At 38.9% G+C, this 27739-nt stretch overlaps 2 protein-coding genes across 2 annotated transcripts in view; one reads left to right on the plus strand and one right to left on the minus strand.

The window, feature by feature from the left end:
* Positions 1 to 20922, minus strand: part of HADHA (hydroxyacyl-CoA dehydrogenase trifunctional multienzyme complex subunit alpha) — a 46210-nt gene extending 25288 nt beyond the window's left edge. Inside the window, exons 1-7 of the mRNA XM_032866991.1 lie at positions 20795 to 20922; positions 11706 to 11747; positions 11542 to 11612; positions 9140 to 9273; positions 6866 to 7004; positions 5773 to 5892; positions 2536 to 2638 (exon numbers count right to left, since the gene is read on the minus strand). Coding sequence (XP_032722882.1) covers positions 2536 to 2638; positions 5773 to 5892; positions 6866 to 7004; positions 9140 to 9273; positions 11542 to 11612; positions 11706 to 11747; positions 20795 to 20861 — 676 coding nt within the window. The 5' untranslated portion in view covers positions 20862 to 20922. The remainder of the gene's footprint in view (positions 1 to 2535; positions 2639 to 5772; positions 5893 to 6865; positions 7005 to 9139; positions 9274 to 11541; positions 11613 to 11705; positions 11748 to 20794) is intronic.
* Positions 20923 to 21154: 232 nt separating this feature from the next.
* HADHB (hydroxyacyl-CoA dehydrogenase trifunctional multienzyme complex subunit beta) overlaps positions 21155 to 27739 on the plus strand; it is a 33029-nt gene continuing 26444 nt past the window's right edge. The window contains exon 1 of the mRNA XM_032866992.1: positions 21155 to 21234. The gene's annotated coding sequence lies outside the window, so the exon portion shown is untranslated. The remainder of the gene's footprint in view (positions 21235 to 27739) is intronic.

Here is a 27739-nt window from a genome sequence, read left to right on the forward strand (position 1 = left end):
ATCCACCCTACAGCATCAGACAGAATGCTCTTCCCTTAAGATGGGCAACAAGTTAACACTATCTGCTTTCACCAACTCTATCCAATACTGTACTTAAGGATCTCAGCCACTGCAGTAGGTCGAGAAAAAAAAAATGCCAACGAGATGGGAAAAGAAAAAGCCAAATGTCTTTATTTATAGACATTACTATTTAAATAAAAACTCCTTAGAAATCTATAGAAAAAACTACCGGAATAAATAAATTTAGCAATCACAGAACACAAGTTCCATGTACAAAAATCAATTTGTGTGTATATGTAAACACACATAGATAAAAGTGGTTAATAATGAGAAATTGAAGTTAAAAAAAGTATAATGTCCTAGAAGTATAAAGTACCAAAATATAAATTTAACAAATTTTGGGCAAGGTATGTTCAAAGGAAAGCATAAAACACCACGGAAATTAAAGATGACCTAAATAAACAGAGTTATACCCTATTCATGATGAAAACACTCAGTATGTTAAAGATGTCAATTCTCCCCAACAGTGCAATTCCAATCAAAATCCTAGCATGTACTTTTGCAGTTATAGATGAGATGATTATAAAATTTATATGTAAATGCAAAGAAGCCAGTATAGGCAAAATAAATTTTGAAAGAGAACCAAAATAAAAGGGGTCATACTGCACGATTTCAAGATTTACTAAAACACAATAATCAAGACAGTATAATATTGACTTAAGATATGTAGATAACTGGAGATAGGAAATCCAGAAATAGACTCAAACATATAGAATCAATTGGTTTGTGACCAAGGCGTCAAAGTAGTTCAATGGGGAAAGGAGTCTTTTCAACAAATTGTGCCAGGACATTGGATATTCATTTGAAAAAAAGCCAAAAAAAAAAAACCAAAACAAAAAAAACCCCAAAACTCTATCTAACTCATACCACATACAAAAGTTAACTTGAAATGGATCACATATAAAAATGGAAGCGCAAAACCACAAAACTTCCAGAAATAAATATAGGAGAAAATCTTTGCGGTCTTGTAAAGAAAAGATTCCCCGCCCCCCCTTTTTAAATGATTTTATTTATTTATTTGTCAGACAGAGCGGCAGGAAGGAGAAGCAGGCTCCCAGCTGAGCAAGGCCCAACGCGGGACTGATCCCAGACATGACCTGAGCCGAAGGCAGAATGCAGGCGACCTAGGAAAAGATTTCTTAGCTACAACAACAGCATGACCCATAAAAGATCCTGATACAATGGACTTCATAAAAATTAAGAATTTCTTCACTTAGATAATGAAAAGACAAGCCACAGACAAGAAGAAAATGCTTGCAAATCACAAATCTCACAAAGGACTTGTATTCTGATATAAAGAACTCTGAGAACTCAGTAGTAAGAAAAATTCAAACAAAATGGGCCAAACAGCTGAACAGACACTTTACCAGAAGATAGACAGAAGGAAAATCGACATACGGAAAAAACTTTGTATCTCTGGTCATTAGGGAAATATAAATTAAAACTACAATGAGATACTACTACACTTCTGGTAGAAGGTCTAAAATTAAAAAGACTGACCATGTAAAGCAGTTGAAGAGCTCTCAACTAGATTAAGCTTTCATACACTGCTAGGAATGCACAACGGTACAGCCACTTTGAGAAAACAACTTCACAGTTTCTTAAAAGCTACATACAAATCTATCATATGAGCCAGCCAATCTACTCTCTGGTTATTTGTTTAAGAGAAATGAAATCTATGTCCACATAAAGACTTGTGGATGAATGTTCATAGCAGCTTTATTCTGAACAGCCCCAAACTGGAAACAACTCAAACTTCCATCATTTGATGAATGGATAAACAAATTATGGTATATCGGTATGATGGAATAACACTCAGCATTAAGAAGGAACAAACTGTTGAAATATGCAATAACATGAATGAATCTCAAAAGCATTAGCTAAAATGAAAGAAAACACAAAAAGCTATAAACTAAAAATGTCCTATTACATGATTGTGGTGGTGCTTACATAGCTATACATATTTGTCAAAACTGAGACTGTACATTAAAAATTGGTAAATTTGTTAGTATATAACGAACATCTCAATAATGCTGATTTTTAAGAAATGCAAGAGGATAATGAACATACAATTGGGTGAGGGGAGGCAAGGAAGTTGTATGGAGGGAAGCAGCCCATCAGTAGATGTCAACTATTGTTGACATTCTCAGGTTGTTTCATACATGTTTATTGTATTATTAAAACAGACACAAAAAAATTGAAGGAGGGTTATCATGAATAACGATACAGGTAATTTAAGAACCAAAAATAAGGATTTGATTCAATTCTGTACTCTTGATGTCCAATTTATAAAATAAAAGTTGGGGTGATTAATGTTAGAGAGGATTTAGTATTAGCTATATTCAGAAAACTTCACTCTTCAGAATGACTCATTTCTTTAGAGTTTGATTTCACTCTAACCAATATTAACTTTAAAACAAACAAACTAACAAACAAACTTCGTAAGGCCCAATTCTGAGGCATGCTACCACTTACCCAGGGGATCCACCAATTGGTCAACCAGTCCCATTTTCTTTGCTCTGTCTGCACGAATGTTTCTACCCGTCAACATCATGTCAAAGGCAGCAGGCACACCCACCTACCAAGCAAGCAAGGATCAGAGTACAGGGGAGAATACCAGAATGACAATTACAATCATTCAACAGAGCAAAATAAATAAATGAGGAAAGTCAAACCAGATTTTTATGCTATTTATCAACCAGTTAAATTTTACACACAAAGTATACATTTAGGTAACTTTTGGGATTAGACACTTCCCGTTGAAGCAAAAATGTCTGTATCTCTTCTTTTAATTCAATATGTAAGATTTCTGTCTTAGGGAATTGATACAGTAGAGAAATAATTGTTTCCTAAAACTGTGCATTTATGTATTATGTCATTTATATAATACTTAAAATTCCTTTGGTGGAGCTAGTGGAGATTGAGAAACCTGATGATTTTGACAATGTCATTATTTATTTATGTATTTTTAATTTTTAAAAAAGATTTTATTTACTTGACAGAGAGAGAGATCACAAGTAGGCAGAGAGGGAGGCAGAGAGAGAGGGAGAAGCAGGCTCCCCACTGAGCAGAGAGCCCAATGCGGGGCTCGATCCCAGGACCCTGGGATCATGACCTGAGCTGAAGGCAGAGGCTTAACCCACTAAGCCACCCAGGCACCCCATGTATTTTTAAATTTTTTTTTGAAAAAGATTTATTTATTTGAGAGAGAGAGGGAGAGCCTAGGGTTGGGGGGTGGGGGATAGGGCTTGATCCCAGGATCCTGAGACCATGACCTGAGCTGAAATCAAGAGCCGGATGCTTAACTGACTGAGCCACCCAGGTGCCCAACAATATTTTTAATAAGAATTTTAGACTTAAAAATAGAACTCAGCTAGAGCTTCTTACGTAAGTACCTGAAGAATGGTTTCTAACAACATTCAAATACCAACTATTGCAAGACAATGAAAGAAACACAGGAATATCTTCTACACCATATAGGCTTATTTATGCTTTCAATAAATCCTCCTGACAATTTCTATGAAGGAATGCACACTATTTATTATCAGAAAACTAATATCATAAATCTTCCTATTTTTCTATGCCCAGGTCATATCAACTTCCCTCCAAAGAGTATTTCAGCTGAGCCCTATTTTCATTGAGGAACTAACAGTGCCTGAAGCTGTAGGATTCAGTGGGTATGAACATTGCTCTGGGGGTGCCTAGGTGACTCAGTGGGTTAAAGCCTCTGCCTTTGGCTCAGGTCATGATCTCAGGGTCCTGGGATCGAGTCCTGCATCGGGCTCTCTGCTCAGCAGGAAGCCTGCTTCCCTTCCTCTCTCTCTGCCTACTTGTGATCTCTGTCTTCAAATGAGTAAATAAAATCTTAAAAAAAAAAAAAAGATAACAACAAAAAACATTGCTCTGTAGCCTCTAAGTCTGACTGTCCTTCTCTTCTCCTTATGAATTCAAAAGCCTGACTGGTCTCTTTTGGTTCTATAGAATACAGCAGTTGATATGATCCAAATCAAGAGAAAGATCTGGCTCACAGTTATCATGAAATATGACCCATGGATTTGTTGGAACGCATGCAACTCTTGATCTCAGGGTTGTAAGCTTGAGCCCCATGCTGGGGTAGAGATTACCTAAAGATAAAATCTTTTTAAAAAAGTAAACAAACAAACAAACAACTCCCCCCCCACACATAAAAACAAACCCCCAAAAACTATTATGTTCCAGAAAGGTAAATATTTACCTTTATACTTCTTTAGGGATTAGTAATTAATCGTAATTTTGATCAAGGACTTAGGATGCCTGGGTGGCTCAGTCGGTTAAGCAGCCAACTCCTGATTTCAGCTCAGGTCATGATTCCAGGGTTGTGGGATCAAGACCTGCATGGGGCTCTCCTTCTTCCTTTGTCCCCCCACCCCCAATGTACATGCTCTCTCTAAATAAAATCTTTAAAAATTTCATTTTGATCAAGGAATTTAAAAAAGTAGAATTGAGAAAATAAACCAAACAACAGTAATAAAATTTGCTACTGATCCTATACACCCATATTTTATTTTGTTTCTAAATTATACAATGAATATCCATATTATGCCTTTTGTATCGGAGGAAATAGATCTAAAGGACCAGTGATGTAATGAGCACTGGGTGTTACATAAGACTGATGAATCACTGAACTCTATCTCTGAAACTATGTAATACAGAAGTTAATTAATTGAATTTAAATAAGTTAAAAAAAAAGAAACAGCATCACAGTTACATTTTTTTCTCTTTTGTAGAAAAGTAAAGTCATTATGTCTGTCAATACAAAGTGAGGACCATTTCCCACAGATTTTTCAGTTCCTGCTACCTGGGAAACACCTTCTGTGAAATACTGATTCAACTCTTAATGTTCCTGTGATTGTATAAAGAATTACAAGAGCATGGGGTGCCTAGGTGGCTATTCAGTTAGGCATCTGCCTAAAGCCGTGATCTCAGGGTTCTGGGATGGAGCCCTGCACTGGGCTCTCTGCTCAGCAGGGAGTCTGCTTCTCCCTCTCCCTCTGCCTCCTCCCCCACTGCTCATGCTCATTCTCTATCTCTCTCTCAAATGAATAAAATCCTAAAAAAAAAGAATTATAAGAGCAATTCATATTTATTTCTATGATGTTAAGTATCCAAGGCAGTTTTGGTAGACTCATTCCAAATCTAAGATAAGTTGGAATCAGATGTCTTAAAAGAACTACGTCTTCAGTAAAGATAAGCATAACTTGAGGTTACATTTCTCTTGCTTAACAAATAGGTCTGTGTTCTATTTGAATCTCCAGTTCTGTATTATGTATTTTCATGTGTTCTCAAAATAGCAGCTTAGTCTAGAAAATTGTCTGATAGCCAAAACTAGAGAATGTATGAAGAAGAGACCTGTTATCCCTGTGAACTTGAATGTAATCATCTCCTCTTAACGCACGATAACAATTTTAGCATACTCACCTTTCCCATCCAACTTCCCTGTCATTTGAAATGTTAAGACTTTTTAAATACTATCAGAGGAGCTCTCTTTATTACTGTAACTTAACTCTTAATCTTTGCTTTAAAAATAAACTATGCTTTCTTCCCCGATGCCAACCTAAATAAACCAAATACTGCAAAAACAAAATAAAACCAAACCATAATTGAATAAAAAGAACAGATAAAGGGACCCATAAGTACTGAGGTTCTAAAGGTCACAAGGAGGCTTAAACTCACCATTTTGGGCAGCCTTTGTGTGCCTCCTGCTCCTGGTAAGATTCCCAGCAAGACTTCAGGTGTACCTAATACTGTTTTTCTATCTTTGGTTGCTATTCTATATTGGCAGGAAATGGCAAGCTTCAAACAAGTAAAAAAAAATTAGAATGTTAGAAAATGTAACTTTATAAATATCTTCAGATATGCGAAGGTCTAAAGATTACTTATAAAGCAGGAATGTATTTTATGCTTTCTATAATTTAGCTTCCCAGGCTTATTTCATACTTTCCCCCTAATGAACCTTTCCTGGGGTTCTGGATCTCCTTAAGAACCTGCTGAAAGCTAGGTCTAAACAGAAAAATACACATACATCACTGTACATTGCACGCCAAGTTAAGAAGGCCTGTATCCTACAGAGACCCTCCTTTTCAACCAAACAGGCCTACTTACAGTGATCGAATAGGCTTTACCTACTGTTGTCTTTGCTCACTGTTGTCTTTGTTCATACCATGCCATATGTGAAATGATCTTTTTCCCCATTATTTTCTGATTAACCAATTTCTGCCGATTTCTTAGGACCAGGCATAGGTTTCCTTAATTAATGTATGTGAAAGTGTCTAGCACAGAGCCCAGTATGTGATAAATGCTCATTAAACGTTATTTTATTTTCTCCTCTCCTTTCCTACATGCTCCAGTCTAGCAAGCATCTCTCCTCTAAAATCTTAAATTATTCACCATCTTTACTGCTCACAAAGCACTTAAACACATATTACGCTCTGTGAATCTCATCTAGACTTAAGTAGCTCGAAAGCATAGACCACACTTCTGAATCTTTGCCGTGTAAACCTGAACCAGGTTTTGGGAATTGAAGACGACCTTGGAGATGTAGTTCAAATCTTCTCAATTTATAAAAATGAAAACATCACACTTTTGGTTACTTGCTCTGTGCCATGAAATAAGGATTGAAACCTATCCAGAAGTTTGACAACTAAAAAGAAAGCTGATCCTCCTCCGAGAATTTTTTGCAGGCAAAATCGTAGCCTAGAGGTTTGCAGCTTGTAATTCCCATCAATATGCTGAACAACATCTCAATGACTTTGAAAGAAATCAATACCTCAAGTCCTCCTCCTAAGCAGGCTCCACTGATGGCAGCCACAATAGGCTTTGTGGACTTCTCAAGTTTCTCAAATGTTCTCTGTCCTTCCTGTGATATTTGTGTTACCTCTTCAGAGGTCTTGCAAGAAGCTAACATGCTGTAGTAAACATGAAAGCAGAGAAGAGAGAAAAAAAAAAAAAAAAAGATGAAATTATACCCTACTTTGTTCAATACCTCATCCATTGTATCCCTGCCCTATCATCTACCAATATTCGATAGTGTATCTTCAAATACTCAAGTGTTTAAGAATGGTTTTGCCTCAGCACTAATATCAGCAACATCATCTCTCCATAAAGCCACATCACCTCTCCATAAAAAGTGTCAGACTTCTGGATCCAGAGAACATGAAACAAAACATGTTGTGTAATTTTATTTTCTATTAAAAAAAACAACACATTAGATCACAAGGCTTTCTGTACATGAGAAAATCATCTTCTGGTAAATATTTTCACTATCACATTAACCATTTTTACTATCAAGTGACTCCCAGATTGAACAGCAATCAAAATAACAATGGAAAAAAAAAGCTTTCAAGTTATTTATCTCCTAATGAGTATAAAAGAACAACAGTAATGTACTTCATGTCCTTTAGTTTCAGTTTGTTTCATTTGCTACTTTGTTCTTTAACGCATTTAAAGTGGCTTTTTAAGTTTGACCAAATATAACTAGTTTTTAGCATTTTATATACTGGGAGTTGCTCAGCTAGCCTCACAGAAGCTGCCAAGTATTATCCTCTGGATATAGGAAGCTAGTGCTAGGTATGTCAGTGCCTTGCTAGGCTCAAATAACTAAGCTAGAAGAAAAAGCACTTGATACAGGTAATTTTGCTTTTTCTAAAAAAAACACCAAAATATTTATAAATTCCTAATTACTATACATAAAAAAAGAGTACACAATGTGGAGCAAGATTTAAAACTATACAAACACCTTAAGTACAAATTACTAAGCCTCTAATGCTGGCTATCATTGCCTAAGGTACAAAGAATAATAAAACGAATGCTTGTATTTGACAGAATTAACAACTGGTAACATTTTAGCCCATTAAACTAACGCTATGATAGAATTTCACCTCCTTATACATGCTTTAAAAAACTATAAGCACGTTACATACACATAAATTCCACCATTAAAAAAAAGAAAATATTAGCGGCATCACTAAAGTTCCCTTTGACAACCTCAGAGTCCTACCAGCTACTTCATTTTCCCTGAAGCAACCATTCTCAAATACTTGTAATGTATCCTTCCAGACCAATTACATATTTGTATCTATAAATAACAGAGGCATCTCACTGTGATTTTAAAATGTTTACATAAACTACATGCTATACAGAATGTTCTATAACTTGCTTTTTTTTTTTAAGGGGCACCTGGGTGGCTCAGTCACTGGGCATCTGCCTTAGGCTTGGGTCATAGGGGCCCCGCATCGGGCTCCCTGCTTCTCCCTCTCCCATCCCCCCTACTTGTGTTCCCTCTCTTGCTGTGTCTCTCTGTCAAATAAATAAATAAAATCTTTTTTAAAAAGTCTATAAAAGTCTATAAAACTTAACATTACATTTTTGAGCTCTAACATTATGTTGTGGATCTAGTTAATTCCTTTGAGCCGTTTTGTAGTATTTTATCATATGAAAGTTTGTTTGCTTTCCCATTTCCCTAATAACTGACATTTAATTGCTTCAAATTCTTCATTATTTTAAACTACATAGGGCTGAACATCCTTATACACATGTCTTTAAAAACAAAGGGTGGATTTCTTTAGTACATATATAGCTAGATGAGGTATCACTGAATTAGACGATACGTGCATTTTCAATTTCATTAAAGGCTGTCAAAATGTTTTCCAAAGGTGCTGTAGCAATTGGCATTCCTATTAGTAATATATTAACTTTCTTATTTTTCCAAGTCCTTGCTAACACGGTATTTTCAAACTTAAATATTTGTTGGTCTGTTGGGTTAAAAAAAAAAGGTGCACCTCATAGTTTCATTGTACAATAGTTTTTATTCTACGCCAATATTCTTAGAACTGCTTTCGACTTCTTTAAGGAAGATTAGTCTTACATGGTTTAAGCAACAAGCCCTTCTTCTATCAACTTTATTACACTTGTGAAAATAACTTGAAAAAAGAAAACGTTCAGAGAATTTACTTCTACCTTCTTTTAAGAGAAGGAATGATTAGGCCTGAGAAACATACTATTAGCCAAGATAAAATGTGACTTCCAATCTTCGAAAACTTACTTGATGTCAGCACCTGCAATAAAGCAGCCCGGCTTTGATGAGATAAGGACAGCACTTCTGACTTGATCACTAGCCCAGATTTCATTCATTACTTCCATGAACTCAGACTGCAGTTCTTTATTCAGTGTGTTCACCTGCCAAAGGGAAATACACATACATCTAAGGCTTTAAATCAGAAGTACATACACTCTGAAGTAATACGCTGTAAGTTAATTAACTGAATTTAAATTAAAAAAAAAAAAAAAAGAACCACTGACACACACAAAAAAGATACCAATCTCTTCATGAGGGCTCCACCCTCGTGACCACATGTAAACCTAATTAACTCCAAAAGTTCCACCTCCAAATACCATCACACTGGGGCTTACAGCTTCAACCTATGAATTTTAAGAGGACAACTTCCACCTGTAACATTATTTAGATAGGGGAAATTTTGTTTTCCAAAGAAACTGCATTATCTATAGCACACCATTCTGTGCTATCTTTTTTCCGCTTCTTTGGAATTATGTTAAATCTCTGTGTAGATAACTGAAAGCAATTAAAAAATATTCTTGTCTACAGGCATGCAAATGAATTGTCCCAGAAGATACAACCAGCTCCATGTGGAAAAATCAGTTTGTCTCCATTTGCAAATTTATTTCAATATTCCTGATCTATAAATTTGTAGGTACTGTGGATTCTTCTTTGAACTGGCTGTAGTAGTTCATCAGTGTCTTCCCATTAATGACTCAAAATCTTTAACATACACACAAAATACATCTACTCAAAGGAGAAATTCAGGGTCACACTCCTAAGAATCTGAATCATATGTGAGCTACAAATAAGTCTACACATGCTTGTTAGTAAGGAAAAATTCATATAACATTAAGAAAAAAAGGAATCAAAGTTAGACATATAATATGATCTTATTTTGTAAATATTATTTGTTGAAACTGGATTAAATGTTAAAAGTCAGGGCACCTGGCTAGCTCAGTTAGTTGGATGTCTGTCTCCGGCTCAGGTCATGGTCCCAGGGTCCTGGAATCGAGCCCCACATCGGGCTCTCTGCCTAGCGGGAAGCCTGCTTCTCCTCTCCCTCTCCCTGCTGCTCTGCCTACTTGTGCATGCTCTCTCTCTCTCTCCAAAGAATAAAACTGAAAAAAAAAAAAAAAAAAAGTTGAAGGTATTTGCCTTTGGGTTTGTAGTATGAATGACTTGTTATTTTCCTCTGTATAGCTTTCAAACTTCCCACTATAGGGATGTGTTGAGTCTGTGCTCAGAAAAAATGCTCAACTTAGAAAATTCTGAAAAAAATACCTTAAGTTTGACTCATTGGTCAGTGGGCACCAAAATTCATCCTAGTGAGGGGGACTGGTTATTTTCCTTAATTTGTGATAGTTGTTAATTGCTTCCATCTATGTCCTCCTATTCCATCTAGGCCTTTAGTAACAGTATTCCTGAAATATGAAAACTTGACACCAATTTTATCTGTTTTCTTAAGTAGGCTCTAAGCCTAGTGTGGAGTCCAATGTGGGGCTTGAACTCACAACCATGAGATCCAGACCTGAGCTGAGATCAAGTCAGACACTTAATCAACTGAACCATCCAGGTGTCCTAACACCAACCATTTTTTTTTAAGATTTTATTTACTTGACATCGAGAGAGGGAACACACGCGGGGCCGGGGGGGGCGTGGGAGAGGGAGTGGAAGAAGCTGGCTTCCCGCTGAGCAGGGAGCCAGATGTGGGGATCGATTCCAGGTCCCTGAGATCATTACCCGAGCCAAAGGCAGAGGCTTAACGACTGAGGCACCCAGGCGCCCCTCCTAACATCAATTTTAGATGGGGGGAAAAGCATGAGCTCCTGCAATAAAGGTCTTCTTGGCAAAGACTGGATTAATGCCCCATGCTTTCCTGAATCTGCCAAAAACAAATGAGGCTTCACTTAGAACAGAACCTGACTTCCAATATGTGAACTACACTCAGTCATTCATTCAAGTTCCTCAGGAAGCTTAACAACCACATTTAACCCAGACAATTTTCTACAGATAACGACATCAGGCAGGTAATGAGGAAAGCATGTGTAACAACCTGGTAGTTAAGATGAACAGGTGACTTCTCTTATAAAACAAAGCTTGCACTTTGGTTCTTATCTAATAAGTCACCTCAGCATGCGACACAGCAATCGAAGGCTAATTTCATTAATCTGGGATGTTAATCTGACACCTACGGTCATCTAGAAGGAATTCTCAAACAAGGACCTCTGCTCCAGAAAGTTGCACTCCTTGAACAATTTGTGAAACTATCAAAACTACAAATTCATGTGAGATTACTGCCAAATTGGTGGATTTCTTTCCCTCCTATTCAGCGCTGGATTCATGAATGTATTAGGAGAAAGAGACTGCAGCAAGTTAAAATTAGGTACCTTTGAATTGGGTGAGTTAATTCGAACAACAGCCACATCCCCTTTGACTCCATAGTTAATATGGGTTCTGGCTAAAAAGGGAAAGACAATTTATTTGTAAACACGTTTATTGCTAAACAAATTTAAAAAGCAGTGTAAGCATGTCAGTAAGAAATTAAACTTACTTCGCAAAGCAGAGGACCCTGAAAAGTTGCGGCAAATATAACCTACAAGAAAAAGGCATTCAAAATTAATTACTTTGTAAAACATAACTGTTGTAGTACTTGCTAAATATAACAAAGCTGGAATTTATAACAATAGCAAAAACCCCCAAATGAGAATAATGTATTCTAGGCCATTATTGTGACTACTACCATATCTGTTTCATTTAAAAGATCAGCTTATGAGATTATTTAAATAGTACATGTGGTTGGTGGAAGAATTGCCCTCTCAAAGATGTCCAGGTCTCCAGAAACTGTGAATATGTTAGGTTACATGGCTAAGGGAATTAAGGTGCTAATTAGCTGAACTAAACACACAGAGAGAGAGAGAGACAGAGTAGCCTGGATTATCCAAGTGGGCCCAATGTAATCATGAAGAAGAGAGAGTCAAGGAGGACCAGAGAGATGGCAGCATAAGGACTTAGCCCCACTCTGCTGGCTTTGAAGTCAAGAAAAGCAGGCAGCCTCCACCTGGAAAGCTAGAAAAGGTAAGGAAATGAATTCTCCCTTAGGTCACCCAGAATGAACACAGCCCTGCCAACATTTTTTTTTTTAAATATTTTATTTATTTATTTGACAGAGATCACAAGTAGACAGAGAGTGGGTGGGAAGCAGGCTCCCTGCTGAGCAGAGAGCCCGATGCAGGGCTCGATCCCAGAACCCTGGGATCATGACCTGAGCCGAAGGCAGAGGCTTTAACCCACTGAGCCACCCAAGCGCCCCCAACACCTCTGATTTTAGCTCAGTGAGACTCATTTCTGACATCCATAACTGTAAGATAATAAATTTGTATTGTTTCAGACACTAAATTTGTGAAATTTGTTACAGCAGCAATAGGAAATGAACACAGTAGCAAATAAGTAATCTACAAAGCAATCCATATTGTCAGTCCCAGGTATATAACAAATATACTCAACCATGTTCTCTAGCCACATCCTCTTGTATTTTTATGGAGATGGACTTTCCAGTGTTATCAAAAGTAAAATAATTTACAATGGATTTTTACTTAGACATAAAGAATGAAATCTTGCCATTTGCAACCTCATGGATGGAGCTAGAGAGTATTATGCTAAGCAAAGTAAGTCAGAGAAAGACAAATACCATATGATTTCACTCATATGTGGAATTTAAGAAAACAAAGAGGAAAAAAAGAGAGAAACAAACCAAGAAACAGACTTTTTTTTTAAATTTATTTTTTTAAAAGATTTTATTTATTTGACAGAGAGAGATCACCAGTAGGCAGAGAGGCAGGCAGAGAGAGAGAAGGAAGCAGGCTCCCTGCTGAGCAGAGAGCCAGATGTGGGACTCGATCCCAGGACCCTAAGATCATGACCCGAGCTGAATGAAGGCAGAGGCTTTAACCCACTGAGCCACCCAGGCGCCCCAAGCAACAGACTCTTAACTATAGAGAACAAACTGATGGTTACCAGAAAGTGTGTGTGGGGGGGTGTCTTGAATAGGTGATGGGGATTAAGGAGTGCACGTGTGATGAGCACCGGGTGTTGTATGGAAGGGCTGAATCACTATATTCTATACCTGAAACTAACATTACGCTGTATGTTAACTGAAATTCAAATAAAAACTTTAAAAAATGGTGACATCAACAGGCACTAGTGGCCATTTATGAAATAGTCCAGTCACACTCTGCTATTTTAAGAATTTCTAACTGAACAGGGCTCTATTGCCCTCTACCGAGAATACTCCTACCATGGGGAGGACCAAAGACCCACTACACTTCTCCCTCCTCCTAATCACTTCACTACTTGAGGCTCTCCCAGATAATAATGATAAGATGATGTTTTGAGCACAAGCCATCACAAGAGAAGACTGAACTTGGACTGTGGACAGAAGGTAGGGAACACTGTGAAATTCTTAGGCAAAAATCCAAAGTTTGTTCTGGGAATTACTCTACCTCCTTACTACCATTAAAGCGTCACCTCTGTCTTGCTCTAATTTAAACATCTTGCTCTAGGTAGTAACCAAGTTACTCTGGAGGCCAGCACAGGGTCCACATCCCTTAGTTACAACTTCCAAGCTTCTTTAAAAACACCCTGCTCTTTCTTCCTTTGTCTTTCATGTTCATGGTTCACTTCAAACCCTATCTCCTAGGTATCTTTTTTTCTTTTTACAATTTTTTTTTTTTTTTAAGTAGGTTCCATGCCCAACACAGGGCTTGAACTCATGTCCCTGAGATCAAGAGTTGCATACTCCACCTACTGAGACAGCCAGGTGCCCCTCCTATACACCTCTTTAATCCTTTACTCCTTATTCCAAACCTTGTCCAATATCCTAGAACAAAATTTACTTTTTCTTTAGCAATAAAAATAAAAACAAATCATCCCTTAATAATTAGTGAGCGTAGTAGCAATACACATGAGCGTAGTAACAATATACATGAACACCTGTACCTGGGAATTAGTGCTTTAATAATATCCAGTGGTTCCTTCATTATCTCTACTATTAGCTACTTGTACTAGCTTTCCCTCAGTATTTGTTTTATTCCTTTTAAAAGAAATTATGTGCATGTACCTCTATCAATTCATATATTAAATATCAGCAAATTTAATCTTTCCTTTTATTATTTTACTTTTCATCATGGTAAGTGTACTCTTCAATCCCCATCACCTCTTTCACCCATCCCTCCCTCCCACTTCCCCTTTGGTAACCATCAGTTTGTTCTCTCTAGTTAAGAGTCTGCTTCTTGGTTTCTCTTTTTCCCCCTTTGCTCACTGTTCTTTCTTAAATTCCACATATGAATGACTTCATATGGTATTTGTCTTTCTGACTGACTTATTTTGCTTAGCATAATATGCTCTAGTTCTACCCATGGTGTTATAAGCGGCAACTTTGCATTCTTTATGGTTGAATAATATTCCACCATTATTTTATTCTTAATTATTAGTATTAAAACTTTTTTATATCTGATTTTCATTGAAATATACAGCATTGGGGCTGCATACAGTCTTGGAATGCACAATATAATGCAAAAGAGTGGAGTGCCTGCCTAATTTAGGAGCACTATTTAAAAAAAAAAAAAAAGGTTAAAATCCCTAGCAATCTTGGGGGGCCTGGGTGGCCAGTGGGTTAAAGCCTCTGCCTTCGGCTCAGGTCATGATCCCAGGGTCCTGGGACTGAGCCCCACATCAGGCTCTCTGCTCAGCGGGGAGCCTGCTTTCTCCTCTCTCTCTGCCTGTCTTTCTGCCTACTTGTGATCTCTGTCAAATAAATAAATAAAATCTTTAAAAAAAAAATCCCTAGCAACCTCTCAGCAGCTAAACCTTCCCACTGGCCTGTGACCATCTGTCTCTCTTTCTGCCTAGTCTCTCATTCTCCAAAGCCCCTACCTTCATCTGGCTCAGAATTGAGGGATGTCAAACAAGAGTCTTAGACTGCCTTAGCATGCAGTGATAATCAAAGGTAATGGGCAAAAAATTAAACCACATTGGCCATGTTATGTCATGGTAGTAGTCTAAATGAAATTTTTAAACATCACCTCTATCAAAAACACTCTCTACATGATTTAGAAACAAACTTTAGAACTATACCCATTTTTAAGTTGATCATGGTCTATGTCTGACCAGGAGGCACGGACCCTTCTGGATTGGGGAACTATTACACATGGCCAAAGCAGGACCCAAAAGACTTCCCAACATATCCAGCCGGACTGCGATTTCCATAGCAGTATTGAGAAGTGATTTCAGAGCTAGGTTAGACATTAAAATCAGTGGGGTAGGCTCAAATACACTCACAAATGTCTGGGTGACATATAACCTAGAACCACAGAATCAGAATTTAAGGGCGCTGGGCCTCAGAGTCCCTTTTTTTGTTTTGGGTGCAAAAAGGTGGTTTTATTTAAAGCATGAGGACAGTACCATGGGCAGAAAGAGCTGCACTGAGGTCCTGAGGAGTGGTGGCCCGTTATATATTTTCAAGTTGAGAGGGGTTAGGGATAGTGCAAGCCTCCCAGGTATTTTGGAAACAAGGATCCTGAGGGGGCTAGCCATTGACAGGAAAGGTCATTTATTACTGTTCAGTAGAAACTCAGTCATGAGACCCTTCAGATGCATATCGGTGGGTCATATGCTTGGGGGAGGATCACTAACATGTCTCTTGGGGAGTAGAGCTAAAGGAAGTTTCCAAAGGAATTTTTATATGTTAAAGGAGACTTATAGGATCCTGGGAGGGGGGGGTGAGGGTAGGATTTAGGATTGTCTTTTGCCCTAAGCAAAGTAATTGGGGCTGATAACATTGGGCCTATGATAAAATTGGGCCTAATAACATTGAGGCAGTTGAATCTCTAGAGGAATGTCACTCTGCCTGTTTCAAGGACTTGTCAATGGGCTACAAGTAGTATGGAAATTTAATAGTTTCTCTTCTGCCTTTGTTTCCCACATCATCTCCCACTGAACAGTTTTGACCCTTAAATCTTTAAGGTTGCTGAGGGTGGAAGGTCTCATCTTCTGTAACTTCTTCCTGCTGAATAGGGGCATAGAGATGGCCCTATCTATAGGTCAGCATAGATATCATATGGGTCAGTTGGGGCTTATACAGATAATAGGAGTCACAAAGGGCAGAGGCAGCTGAATCCAAGGGGGACTGCATGTGTGGATCTAACCGGGTGGAAGAGTCCATATTTTTTAAAAAGGAAACTGAAGCAGACAGCAAACAAGTGGGCATGTGAGAGCCACTGACTTGGAGAACCCACTGATTCAGTGGATTCGGAGAGGGACCATTAGCAGTAGCTCTTGCTTCCTCCTTCTTTCCCTCTATCCTGCAGTTTTACTTGAGAGAGAGAGAGGGAAAGCATGCACAGGGCCCGGGGGGTGGGGAGGGAGTGGGCAGAGGGAGAGAAATAATCTCAAGCAAATTCCTTATTGAGCGTGGAGCCTGACACAAGGCTGGATCTCATAACCCTGAGATCACGACCTGAGCCAAAAGCAAGCTGGATGCTTAACCAACTAAGCCACCCAGGAACCCCTATTATTTTTTTTAAAGTCTTATTTATTTAAGTAACCTCTATACCCAATGTGGGACTGGAACTTACAACCCTGAGATCAAGAGTCTCATGCTCTTCGACTGAGCCAACCAGGTGCCCCTATCCGGCAAGTCCTTAAAGAGAGGGGAAAAGACGGCACAGAAAATAGCAGCTTTACACTAGTTTGAAAGGCAAGCAACATATTAAAAGAAAGCTGTGTAGATGACGCAAGTACCAGAGTGAGGTGATCTCTGTTTCTGTCTGCATTTTTTTCTTTAAGCTAATCCAAATCAGCCATCTGAGTGCAAAGAGAAAGGACCCGAGAGTTAAGACTTAGGTTCAACCATCACGTTTTTCAACCATCGTTTATATTTATAAGCTGTATAACCATGAACAAGTCTCTTAGTGCACTTCAGTGTTCTTATAAAGACAGAAATAAAAGTGATGTAATGATTATAAAAGTATCTGTAAGTCACAGTGCTAGACACAAGTAAATGAAGATAGAAGTCAGCCATATCCTCAATCATCATGCCTCTACCTCTCTAAGGACACACTTCCTTTCTCTGCTTTACCATCATTTAAAATCTGAATCATCTGTATTTATCACTCCTTTTTATCTTTGTATCATGGCTCTACCCTCTTTTACAAGGCCTTATCATGAGATTCCATCTACAGCGATCTTTCCCCTCCCTTCAAAATCCCTTTTGATTTTTATTATTTACTATTTTGTTCTCTAATCACTGCATCCATAGCAGGTGTTTCCTCCAACTAACGCGTAACTCTTCCAACATCAGCTCGCACTCCCTCATTCAACAACAACAAATCCTTGTGGCCTACCATGTGCCATGCCCTGTTCTAGGCACATGGAGTGAACAAAAAGATAAAATCCCTGACTCTGTGTAGCTTACATTCTATAGCAGCAGGGGATCACACACACACACACACACACACACACACACATATCATAGGAAGATTCAGTTCCTACCCAGTAGAGATACATGAAGAGGTGAAAACAGGCCTGGCATAAAAAGGAGTTTGCCTGTGAAATGGAAATTCCAGTGGGAGGCGAAGCAGGGAATAAGCAATTATAGCTGGAACAGGGTAAAGTGGATGAGAGTAGGGATGGACTGACTGGGAATGCACGGTGGGAAAGATGGGGTGGGAAGACAGCCAAAAAAATATGTAAAGAAGTATGTTAGGAGATAAGTGCTAAGCAAAAACAAAAAACAAAACAAAAAAACAGAGCAGGTGCGAGGGCCTAGCATAGGTTGCACTTTTAAAGACCAACTCTTTGAGATAGCAGGTTGGTGCTCGTTAGGTTACGGTTCAAATCATTTTAAACCCTTACCACTAATCTACCTCTGCTGCACAAACACACACACCCGTATTCACATACACAAAACTTCCTCTAAATCAAGATAAACAAACAAAAAAGAGAAAATCAGTAAGTGTACAAACTTATCTTGAATTCAAACCCCGGCCAGCTAAAAAATCAAGTTGGTAGCTACAAGGTAGCTTTGCTTTTGAAATCTAGCGCTTACCATTATGTAATCTGGAAAGTTAACTTCACAGCAGCTAGGTGAACTTTAGCCTACATCAACTGTGCCAGCAAAAGAGAGAAACCTTTGTCCTACTTCTTAATCATCTGATAATTTAACTCAAGAAGATACTACAAAACCTAAAACTATAGCAGAGGAGAGAGGTGCATTAGGCTGACACAAATTTCAAATATAAAAATGTTACTTTGGTAGTAACAATCAACAACTTTTCTCAATATTCAACCCTGGGGGAAGAGATAGGATTAAGCAAGTGAGTCAAATTTAAACATACATTATTTACTATTTGCCTCTAATTCAATGAAATTATTTTACCACTTACATAATTAGAAATTTAGATTTAGGAATGGGAATTAAGATATCTTGGTCAAGTTGTGACTGTCATTTGACTGTCATTTGACAGTCATATTCAGAATTATAGTATTAGTGGGGGAGGAATGGGTTTGAACTATGAAAGAAACAAATCAGTTTCAAAAGATTTATCCATCCACCAGTAAATGTCATAATCTCATTAAACACTGGCTTTGGCACAGGTTTTCAGGGTAAAAGACCAATATGTTGAATTAAATGGCAATCCAGGTGTGCAGGTAATTTTGAACTCACTTTCCAGATATGTTTTCACAAAATTCATAAATTGTTATTCAAATGGACAAAAACTATAAGCCATATTTTCTTATTGGTGAAATATACATTTACATGTGTATATATATATCTATACAAAAAATATAGAAAAGCTAAGCTTGTTATTACATATATAAAATATAAAAATTTTTTCTAAAAATTCTCAGATACACAGAATCAGTTCTTCAGGGCAGAAAAGAGTTAATAGCAGCATGTACTGAACGTTTAGTCCATGAAAAATTGCTTTAAATTTAGAATAACTCCTTTTAAGTTCACAAAGTTTCCGCACTTCACAAATGAGAAAACAGAAGAAATTAACTGTCCAAGGTCACTAGAGAGTAAAAGGCTAGGCCAGATTCAAGCACCAAAGTCAGAGTCCAAATTTAATGCTTTGAATTGCTCTTTTATCCTATTTCTCCTGTCTAAGAAAATCCGAAGTCTCAATCATTTTACAGATGAGGAAAATAAAGATCCGTTAGACCAAGATATTTGTCCAAAGTTACACTAGTGACTGGAAACCACATGACCTGACTACCAGCTCAGTGTTACAGCAGCTACTAATCCATAAGCGGTACCTTAAAACCAATGCATAGGCAAGTACAAATATATACATGTGATTTTCATAAAGCCTTAAACCATAAACGTGGAAAACAACAACAACAACAAAACTATAAGGTAAAATGACCAAATGCTAATAGTTACTATATGTGACTAATAATGCATGACTTTTTTCTTAACTTTTCCTAGTCTTTACGTATCAATTTTTTGTAATATTATGGTTGGTATACACACACACACACACACACACACACACACACACAGCAGTCCTGTGGAAACTACAAACATTGGTGGAGATTCAGAAAAAGTCTGAATCCAAAATTAATCCCTTACAGAAGCCTCCAGCTACCAGCTACCCTGTACAGAAGCCTCCAGCTACCAGCTACCGTGTTCAGGAGAAAGACATATTACAAATGAAAATTCTGATTAGCAGCCAGTATTAAGTGTAACACGTAATAAAAGGTTACATTTCACCTGACAGATTTGAGATGGAAGGAAAACGCTTGATTTTCCATAATCACCCACTTTAACCCTTTCACTGCCAGTCTGAAGAGAAAAATACAGCTAATGTAAACCTAACCGGGTACCGTCAGAAACAAAATTAGAAAAGTTTTTAAAATGATTTAAGTTGGGGTTCAGATATTTGCTCCCTCCCCATCACCTTGCCCTCAGGGTGTCCACAGACAGGACAAGCGTATTTGTGTATTTAAAAAAATATTTCTTCAGGCAAGTTGCAGAACGTTCCCTTGAAATTTAACACACTATACCTTCATACTGGGATTACTGGAACTGCAACATTCGAGCTCCTCATTTAAACGTGGTAATAGGTACAGAATGGTCTTGAGGGAAAGGAGCTGGGAGTAGCAGTAATTTGCAAGGCTGGTCCATTACACCTAAGAAGCTTTTAAGACAGCTCTTGTCACGAGTAAGGTGATGTGGAGCCACAAAGATGTGACAGAGTGGACTGTCCCAGTCCTCCTGGAACTCCCCATATAGTAGGGTCAGGTCCGAAGCCATCACAGAAGAAAATAAGAGGGGCGTGACGCCAGAAGTGCGCCGGAGACACTCGCGGAAGGGGCTAGACCGGGTGGGCAGCACCCAGAAACGTGAGGTTACGGAGCCTGAAATCGCTGCAGGACTCGGGAGCAGGGAGAGAGGAAGGGTCAGTCTGCGCAAGGGCACAGGAGACTGGGTCCCAGAGGGGCATCCTTCCCCCCGACGCAGGGCTGCGTTCCCCGGCCGGGCGGGGAGGCGACAGCGAAAGGGAGACGCGGCTACGAGGCTACCTCCGGCTTCCCAAGAGTTCTGCCCGGGGCTGCGGGGCGCTCCTAGCCAGGCCTCACCTGGGCAGCGGCGCATCCCGGAGGCAGTGGCGCGGCTCAGACTGCCTATCGCCCGTGAGGCCACCATCTTGAGCTGAAGAGGACGAAAGTGGAAAGGGCTCAGACGCGGGCTGCGGAGCGGAGGACTTTTCTGCTCAGCCTGGCCCCAGATAGGCGCCCGACGTACTGCCTGACTAAAACCCCTTTGGCTCCCCGCCCTGCCGTTCGCTTCCGGCTAACGGGGCCGAGAGGTCGCTTTCTCCACTGGACGGCAGGGGGCCCAGAGAGGAGGCCGGTGCCCGGATTTCCAGACAGGCGGCCGATGGGCAGCCTGAGGGGTTCGGGGGCGGGAGTGAAGGGGGTCCTTTGGGGAAGGACCCGCCCCTGGGTCAGGACTAGTCCCGGCTCTTGAGGCTAAACCTTCCGTGTCGGCAGCTAGAGCTCGAGAGGACAGAGCTAAGGTGAGATGGACAGTGCGCTTGGCTTCCCGCCTGGCCTTTCCCTGCAGCGACAGCCGCAGTTCCTTTCCTATCTCCTGCGCCAGTGCCCGCGGCCTCCTCCCTTCTCCTCGGGGAGTGGAGTTCCGGGGAGCGGAGGGAGGCCCCATAGGACTGGGTCTGCGGGACCACTGCCATCAGGGCCGTAACTGGGACTAGCTTTATGCGTGTAGCTCTGAGCAGCGGTGTCACCGTGTCTTTTAACTTATCACCTCGGGTTAACGACCTGTTTGCTCGGGTGTGTGTCGGCATAAAGCGCTGGGCTGAATTGCAGGGTGTGTGTGTGTTTCACTCGTTTTGCTTGTAGCCAGGTGAGCGGCTGTCGACATTTAGAGCGCGGAGTTGGGATTACCCGGTCGCAGCTGCTCGACTGGGACTCGGTCACGTGACCATTTCGGGCCTGGAGTGTGGCAGGAGTTGAGCTGTTTCTCCATCCTTGGGGGAGAATGAATGTTCCAGAGGATTTTCTAACCTAGAAGGGATCTGCCCATCACCATCTTGTCATTCATTCCTTTCACCTTGTAGATGAAGCCCATAAATCAGCTTGGGTGGGCATATCTATGGCCACAGGTGGTGGAAATAGGGATAGAGCCCACGTCTATCAAATTTTAGTCACGAGTTCTCCGTTGGCATAATAGCTGGTTTTATGTTGGAAAGATGGGTAAGAGTCCTTGAATAATGCGATTGATTCCAAACGAAATAACATTAACTTGCAAAAAGGATTCTTGATCTCCGGAGGCCCTCCCAACTCATAAGATTTTTACAGTTAAAAGCTTGCCTTCTGCCCTCAAAATGCCCTCGTGCATATAATTATGTTCAGTGCTTACTATTTAGATAAGGGGTAGTAAACTTTTTTGTTAAGGGCCAGATAGTAAATAGTTTAGGTTTTGCAAGCCCGTATTGATCTCATATATTTTTTGTTTTGTTTTCTACAACTCTTCAAAAGTGTAAAAACTCTTGTTAGCTAAAGGCCATCCTGTCTTGGCTCACTTTTTTGTTCCTGTACTCTCAACGAGATCACAAGCTCCATCAGGGCAGAAATGTTATTCTTATTGTGGCTTAGGAGAGGGGAACTAAGTAGATTTATACCACTGCTCCATAATATATTAATAGCAAACATATATGACCCTTGCTATGTATCAGGCACTGTCCTAAGTGTTTTGTGTGTATTAATTTAGTTATTCCTCACAGCAACCCTTTGATGTAGGTGCTGACATTATCTCCATTTTACAGATGAATTATCTACATCTTCCTCTAAAACAGAAAGATTAAGTAACTTGCTGAAGATCCTAAAACTAGGGTGGAGCTGGGATTTGGATTTGGACAGTCTGGTTTTGACTCTGTGTCCTTCCATTGTGTCTTAATGATAGTGTTAACACTAGGCTGTTAAGCCACTCCATTTTGCTTTTTTTTTTTTTTTTTTGGTCAAGATTTTGTTTATTTATGAGATAGAGCATGGGTGGGGGAAGAGGGAGAGGGTGAAGCAGTCTTTCCGGTGAGCAGGAAGGAGCCCGATGGGGAGCTCAATCCCAGAATCCTGGAATCATGATCTGAGCCAAAGGCAGACGCTTAACTGAGCCACCCAGGCAACTCTCGAACCCATTTTGCTTTCATTACTTGCTGAGCACCTTCTTCCTTTCCCTTACCCCCAGGTGTCTGCAACTTCATGAATCTTTCCATAGTTCCACAGATTATGCCAGCCTACTCCGCTGGAGTTTCCATGCTTCCCAAATCCTTGAGTCAAAAAGGTCTATTTCCTAAAGCTTAGAGCAAATGACAATAAAAGTTAACCCTCCCACAAGGTAGTTTGCTTAGTTGCTCTTCCTTTTGAAATGTATTTTTAGTTAATTATTGAATAAGTAATAATTATTTTTCAGAAACTACAGAGAAAATAAATACACCTATAATTCCACCACCCAGAGATAACTACTGTTAACATGTTGCTTAAAAAAACAACAAAACCTAAAACATTTTGCTGTGTATTTTTCTGGACATTTTGTATGCATTTGTATATTTTTATATATTTGTATAAATATTAATATACATAGATTTTTAAATGAAAGTAGAATTACACCATACATAAAAAATAAAATGCTCTAAAATCTTAAAAAAGTGAGGGGCACCTAGGTGGCTCAGTGGGTTAAAGCCTCTGCCTTCGGCTCAGGTCATGATCCCAGGGTCCTGGGATCGAGCTCCACATTGAGCTCTCTGCTTAGCAGGGAGCCTGCTTCCTCCCCTCTCTCTGCCTGTCTTTCTGCCTACTTGTGATCTCTGTCTGTCAAATAAATAAATAAAATATTTAAAAAAATGCTCATTGTAACAGATTTTTTTGAGAAGAGAGAGGAGTATAAAATGAAAGCTTCTTTTTTTTTTTTTTTTTTTTTTAAAGATTTTATTTATTTATTTGAGAGCGAGACAGTGAGAGAGAGCATGAGCAAGGAGAAGGTCAGAGGGAGAAGCAGACTCCCCATGGAGCTGGGAGCCCGATGTGGGACTCGATCCCGGGATTCCGGGATCATGACCTGAGCTGAAGGCAGTCGTCCAACCAACTGAGCCACCCAGGCGTCCCTGAAAGCTTCTTTTAAAAAAAATGAAAAAAAGAAATGAAAGCTCTTCATTCCTTCTGTATATAGACTCTTAACTTTATGGACTTTTTCTTTCTGTTATAAAAGTGGTGTCTTACTGTGCATATTGTTCTGCAGTTTGTTTTTCATTTAATATATATTATGGACATTTCCTGTGTTAGAATATATATGTATATCATGTTTTTTATTTTTCTTTTCAAACTCCTGCGTAGTGTTCCGTGGTATGTTTGTACTATAATTTATTTAACCATTTCTTACTGATGTGCAGTTAGATTAGTTCCAGTGGCTAGTGTGCTACAGTGAACATAGATATCGAATATTTCTATAGGCCAGAGATCTGTGTATGCTACACACACATCTTGAGTATTTCTATAGGTTAAAGACCAATTTTAGAAATTACTGGGCTCAGAAATTCACAACTTAAATTTTGTTACGTAAGTAAAAATTCCCTTCCAAAACCTTAACAGTTTACACTTTTATCAACTGTGTATGAAGTGCCTAAATCTATTCTTACTAGAATTATGTGTTAACAATGTTGTTACTTTTTGCCAGGTTTACAACCCCACAGTGATACCTTGTTTTAATTTTAAAAATGTTTTTGTTAGTAGGTTGAACACTTAAAATTTTGATACTTTGACATTTTTAGTTCTGTGAATTGCTCATTTGCTTTTTTTTCTTTTAGGCATGTATCAGTAAGGAACCTTTCATTTGCAAATAACAAAATTCAACTCAAATTCAAGGGGATTTATTTTCTAACAAGGAGGAAGCACAAAAGGAGAGTAGGTTTTGGATATGAGTCAGTTAGGGCTCTAGTTTCCTTTTTGGAAATTCTCAGCTTTGTCCTCTTTTGGGATTGATTGGCTCTATGCTCAGACTAGCTTTTTGCCTGTTTGCAAACTGTGGTAGCTGTGTTAAGCCTCAGAAGGAAAGATTTATATTCCAGAATTCTAGGCATAATACTGACTAGAATGTCAGACTGACTAGATTATTATTCCTAAATCAAGTCAATACCACACACCATTGTTTTAGGCCTTGGTTACCTGAACCAATGATTTTGGCAAAGAGAATGAAATTATTCTGATTGGTTTAAATCCTGGAGCTGGGCTGGATTCTATCCCATGTAAACTACATATATGGTAATTGCATAATGGAGTCAAATGGATATTTGTGAAAACCACAGATTCCATTATAGATTATTTTTATTTTTGCTATAATTTGTAATAGTTCTTTATGGGTTATGGATATTAACCCTTTGTCTGTTTTACATATTACAAATATTTTCTCTGAATCTGTTGTTTGCCTTTTAATTTTATTTTAGTTTCTTTTTGCTGTGTAGATATTTTACATATTTATCTAATTAGAACCATTATTTACTCTTTTCCCTTTATGACCTCTGAGTTTTGTGCCATATGTTGGAAGTCTTTCCCAGTATAAGAATATGAAAATATTCTGATACCTTTTACTAGTGCTTTTATAGTTAAAATATGTATATATATAATTAGAGTAATCACATCTGGAATTGATTTCTACATGTATGAGTTATGGACCTAAAGTTTTTTTTCCAGATAATTAGGCATTTCCCCCCAAAATTTAGTGAATAATTTATCTTTTTGCATTTGAAATGTTATCTTTTTTTTGAGAGGGAGACAATTTTTTTTAAAGACTTATTTATGTATTTATTTTAGAGAGAGAGAGAGACAGTGGAAGGGACAGACAGAGAGTCCCAAACAGACTCCACTCTGAGCTTGGCCTGTTGGGCTCTGTCTCAGGACCCTACGATCATGACTGGAGCCGAAATGAAGAGTCGGACGCTTAACAGACTGTGCCACTCAGGCACCCTTACTTAAGGGAATTTGTATCCAAATTTGTGTCATATGTAGCTTCTGGAAACTGGGGTTCTCATCTCATGGGCTTGTCTGGCTAGAGTCTTTTGAATATCTTTAGGGCGATAAGCCTAGAGTTTGGATTCCTTCATCTCTTTTCAAACCACGTATTTGGAAAAATTTAATTTTTTTTTTTTAAAGTCCTAGGGCATCCTCTTTTAGTCTATAAAGACCCAAGAGAAGTTAAACGAGCCTTTTATATTATTATTATTATTATTATTATTATTATTTTAAGATTCCACTTATTTACTTGTGGGAGAGGGAGAAGCAGACTCCCTGCTGAGCAGAGAGCCAGTGTGGGGCTTGATCCTATGGCCCTGAGATCATGACCTGAGCCGAAGGCAGACATTCAAGCAACTGAGCCACCCAGGCCCCCCTATATTATCTATCTTTTAAAGGCTTTTATATTATCTATTGTGTTTGTGTAACAAATTACCCCCAAATTTAGCAGACCAAAACAATAAAAATTAACTGTTTTGTACAGCTTCTGGGGTGACTTAGCTGGGTTGTTCTGACTTAATTTCTCATGAGGTTGCAGTCAGAATGTTGGTCAGGGCACTCATCATCTGAGAATTTGCCTGTGCTTGAGGATCCACTTCCAAGTTCAGGTGACTGTTGGCAGGAGGTGGCAGTTCTCATCATGTGAGTCACTTCATAGGACTGTTTGAGTTGTGCCAGCTGGTTTCCCCCAGAATGAGTGAGTGATTGGAGAGAAAGAACAAGAGCAAAGCTGCAGTATTCCTTATAGCTTAATCTCAGAAGTGACATATCATCACCTCTGACATATTCTTGTGTTTACACAGACCAGCTGTGGTACACTGTTGTGGGCAACTGCACAAGGGTATGAATACCAAAAGGTGGAGATTATTGGGAGCCATCTTGGAGGCTGGCTGCCACCACCTTCATAGGCATATATCACCAGCTTATTCTTACCCTTTTTTTTTTTTTTTAGGTTAAAACATATTTCAAAATTGAAAAATTATAAAACATGGACAATGACAAGTCTGCCTTACACCCTGTCCTGTAGTTACTCAGTTTCCTTCCTTTTTAATGTCTTGTTTCTACTTTCAGAGATATTTTGTAAAGATACAAGGAAATACATATATTATTTTTCCTCTTTTTGACATGAAAATTAGTAGCTGTACACTATTTTACACCTTGCTTTTTTCAGTTAATGCAGGTTAACAGTGGTTTCCTATCGGTGCATAACCATTCCCTTATCTTTCATAGCTGCATAATATGTTCTTTGGGTGGTTGTAGTGTGGTTTACTTAACCAGTTCCGTATTTTTGGTTCTTCTGATATTTTGCTATTACGAACAGTGATGACATGCTTCATGTCCCATGTGCGTTAGTAATGTCCTGGAAGTAGAAGTGGATTGCTGGATCAAAAGTTGGATGCAAAAAAAAAAAAGTTGGATGCAGTTACAGTTTTTGGTTTTGTTTTTTTTTTTTTAGATTTTATTGGACACACAAAGAGAGATCACAAGTAGGCAGAGGGAGAAGCAGACTCCCCGCTGAGCAGGGAGCCTGATGCGGGGCTCGATCCCAGGACCCTGAGATCACGACCTGAGCCGAAGGCAGAGGCTTAACCCATTGAGCCACCCAGACACCCCTGCAGTTATAGTTTTGACAGTCAACTGCCACATTGCCCTCCGTAGGGATTGCCCCTACATGGCCTCTCAGCAGTGTGTTTGTGCATACTCTTAGCACAGAGTATGTCAAACCTTCCAGTCTCCAGTGTCACAGGTCAAATATTGTATCTCTCTGTGTGGTTTCAGTTTGCATTTCTTTTAGGAGTAAGATTGAACTTCTTTTCATGTATCCAAGAGCCATTCGTTATTTCTATTTCTGTGAACAGTGTGTTCATGTCCTTTGCCCATTTTTTTTTTTCATAATGATTTGTAGGAATTCATTTTTTAAGAATTTAGGGGAGCTTCTAATATATTTTAAATATTTTTTAATATGTACGGTTTTAATGTTTTTTAAAATTATTTTGAAAC

This window comes from Lontra canadensis, unplaced genomic scaffold, assembly GCF_010015895.1.
Source record: "Lontra canadensis isolate GAN:19392208 unplaced genomic scaffold, GSC_riverotter_1.0 scaffold32, whole genome shotgun sequence".
NCBI lineage: Eukaryota > Metazoa > Chordata > Mammalia > Carnivora > Mustelidae > Lontra > Lontra canadensis.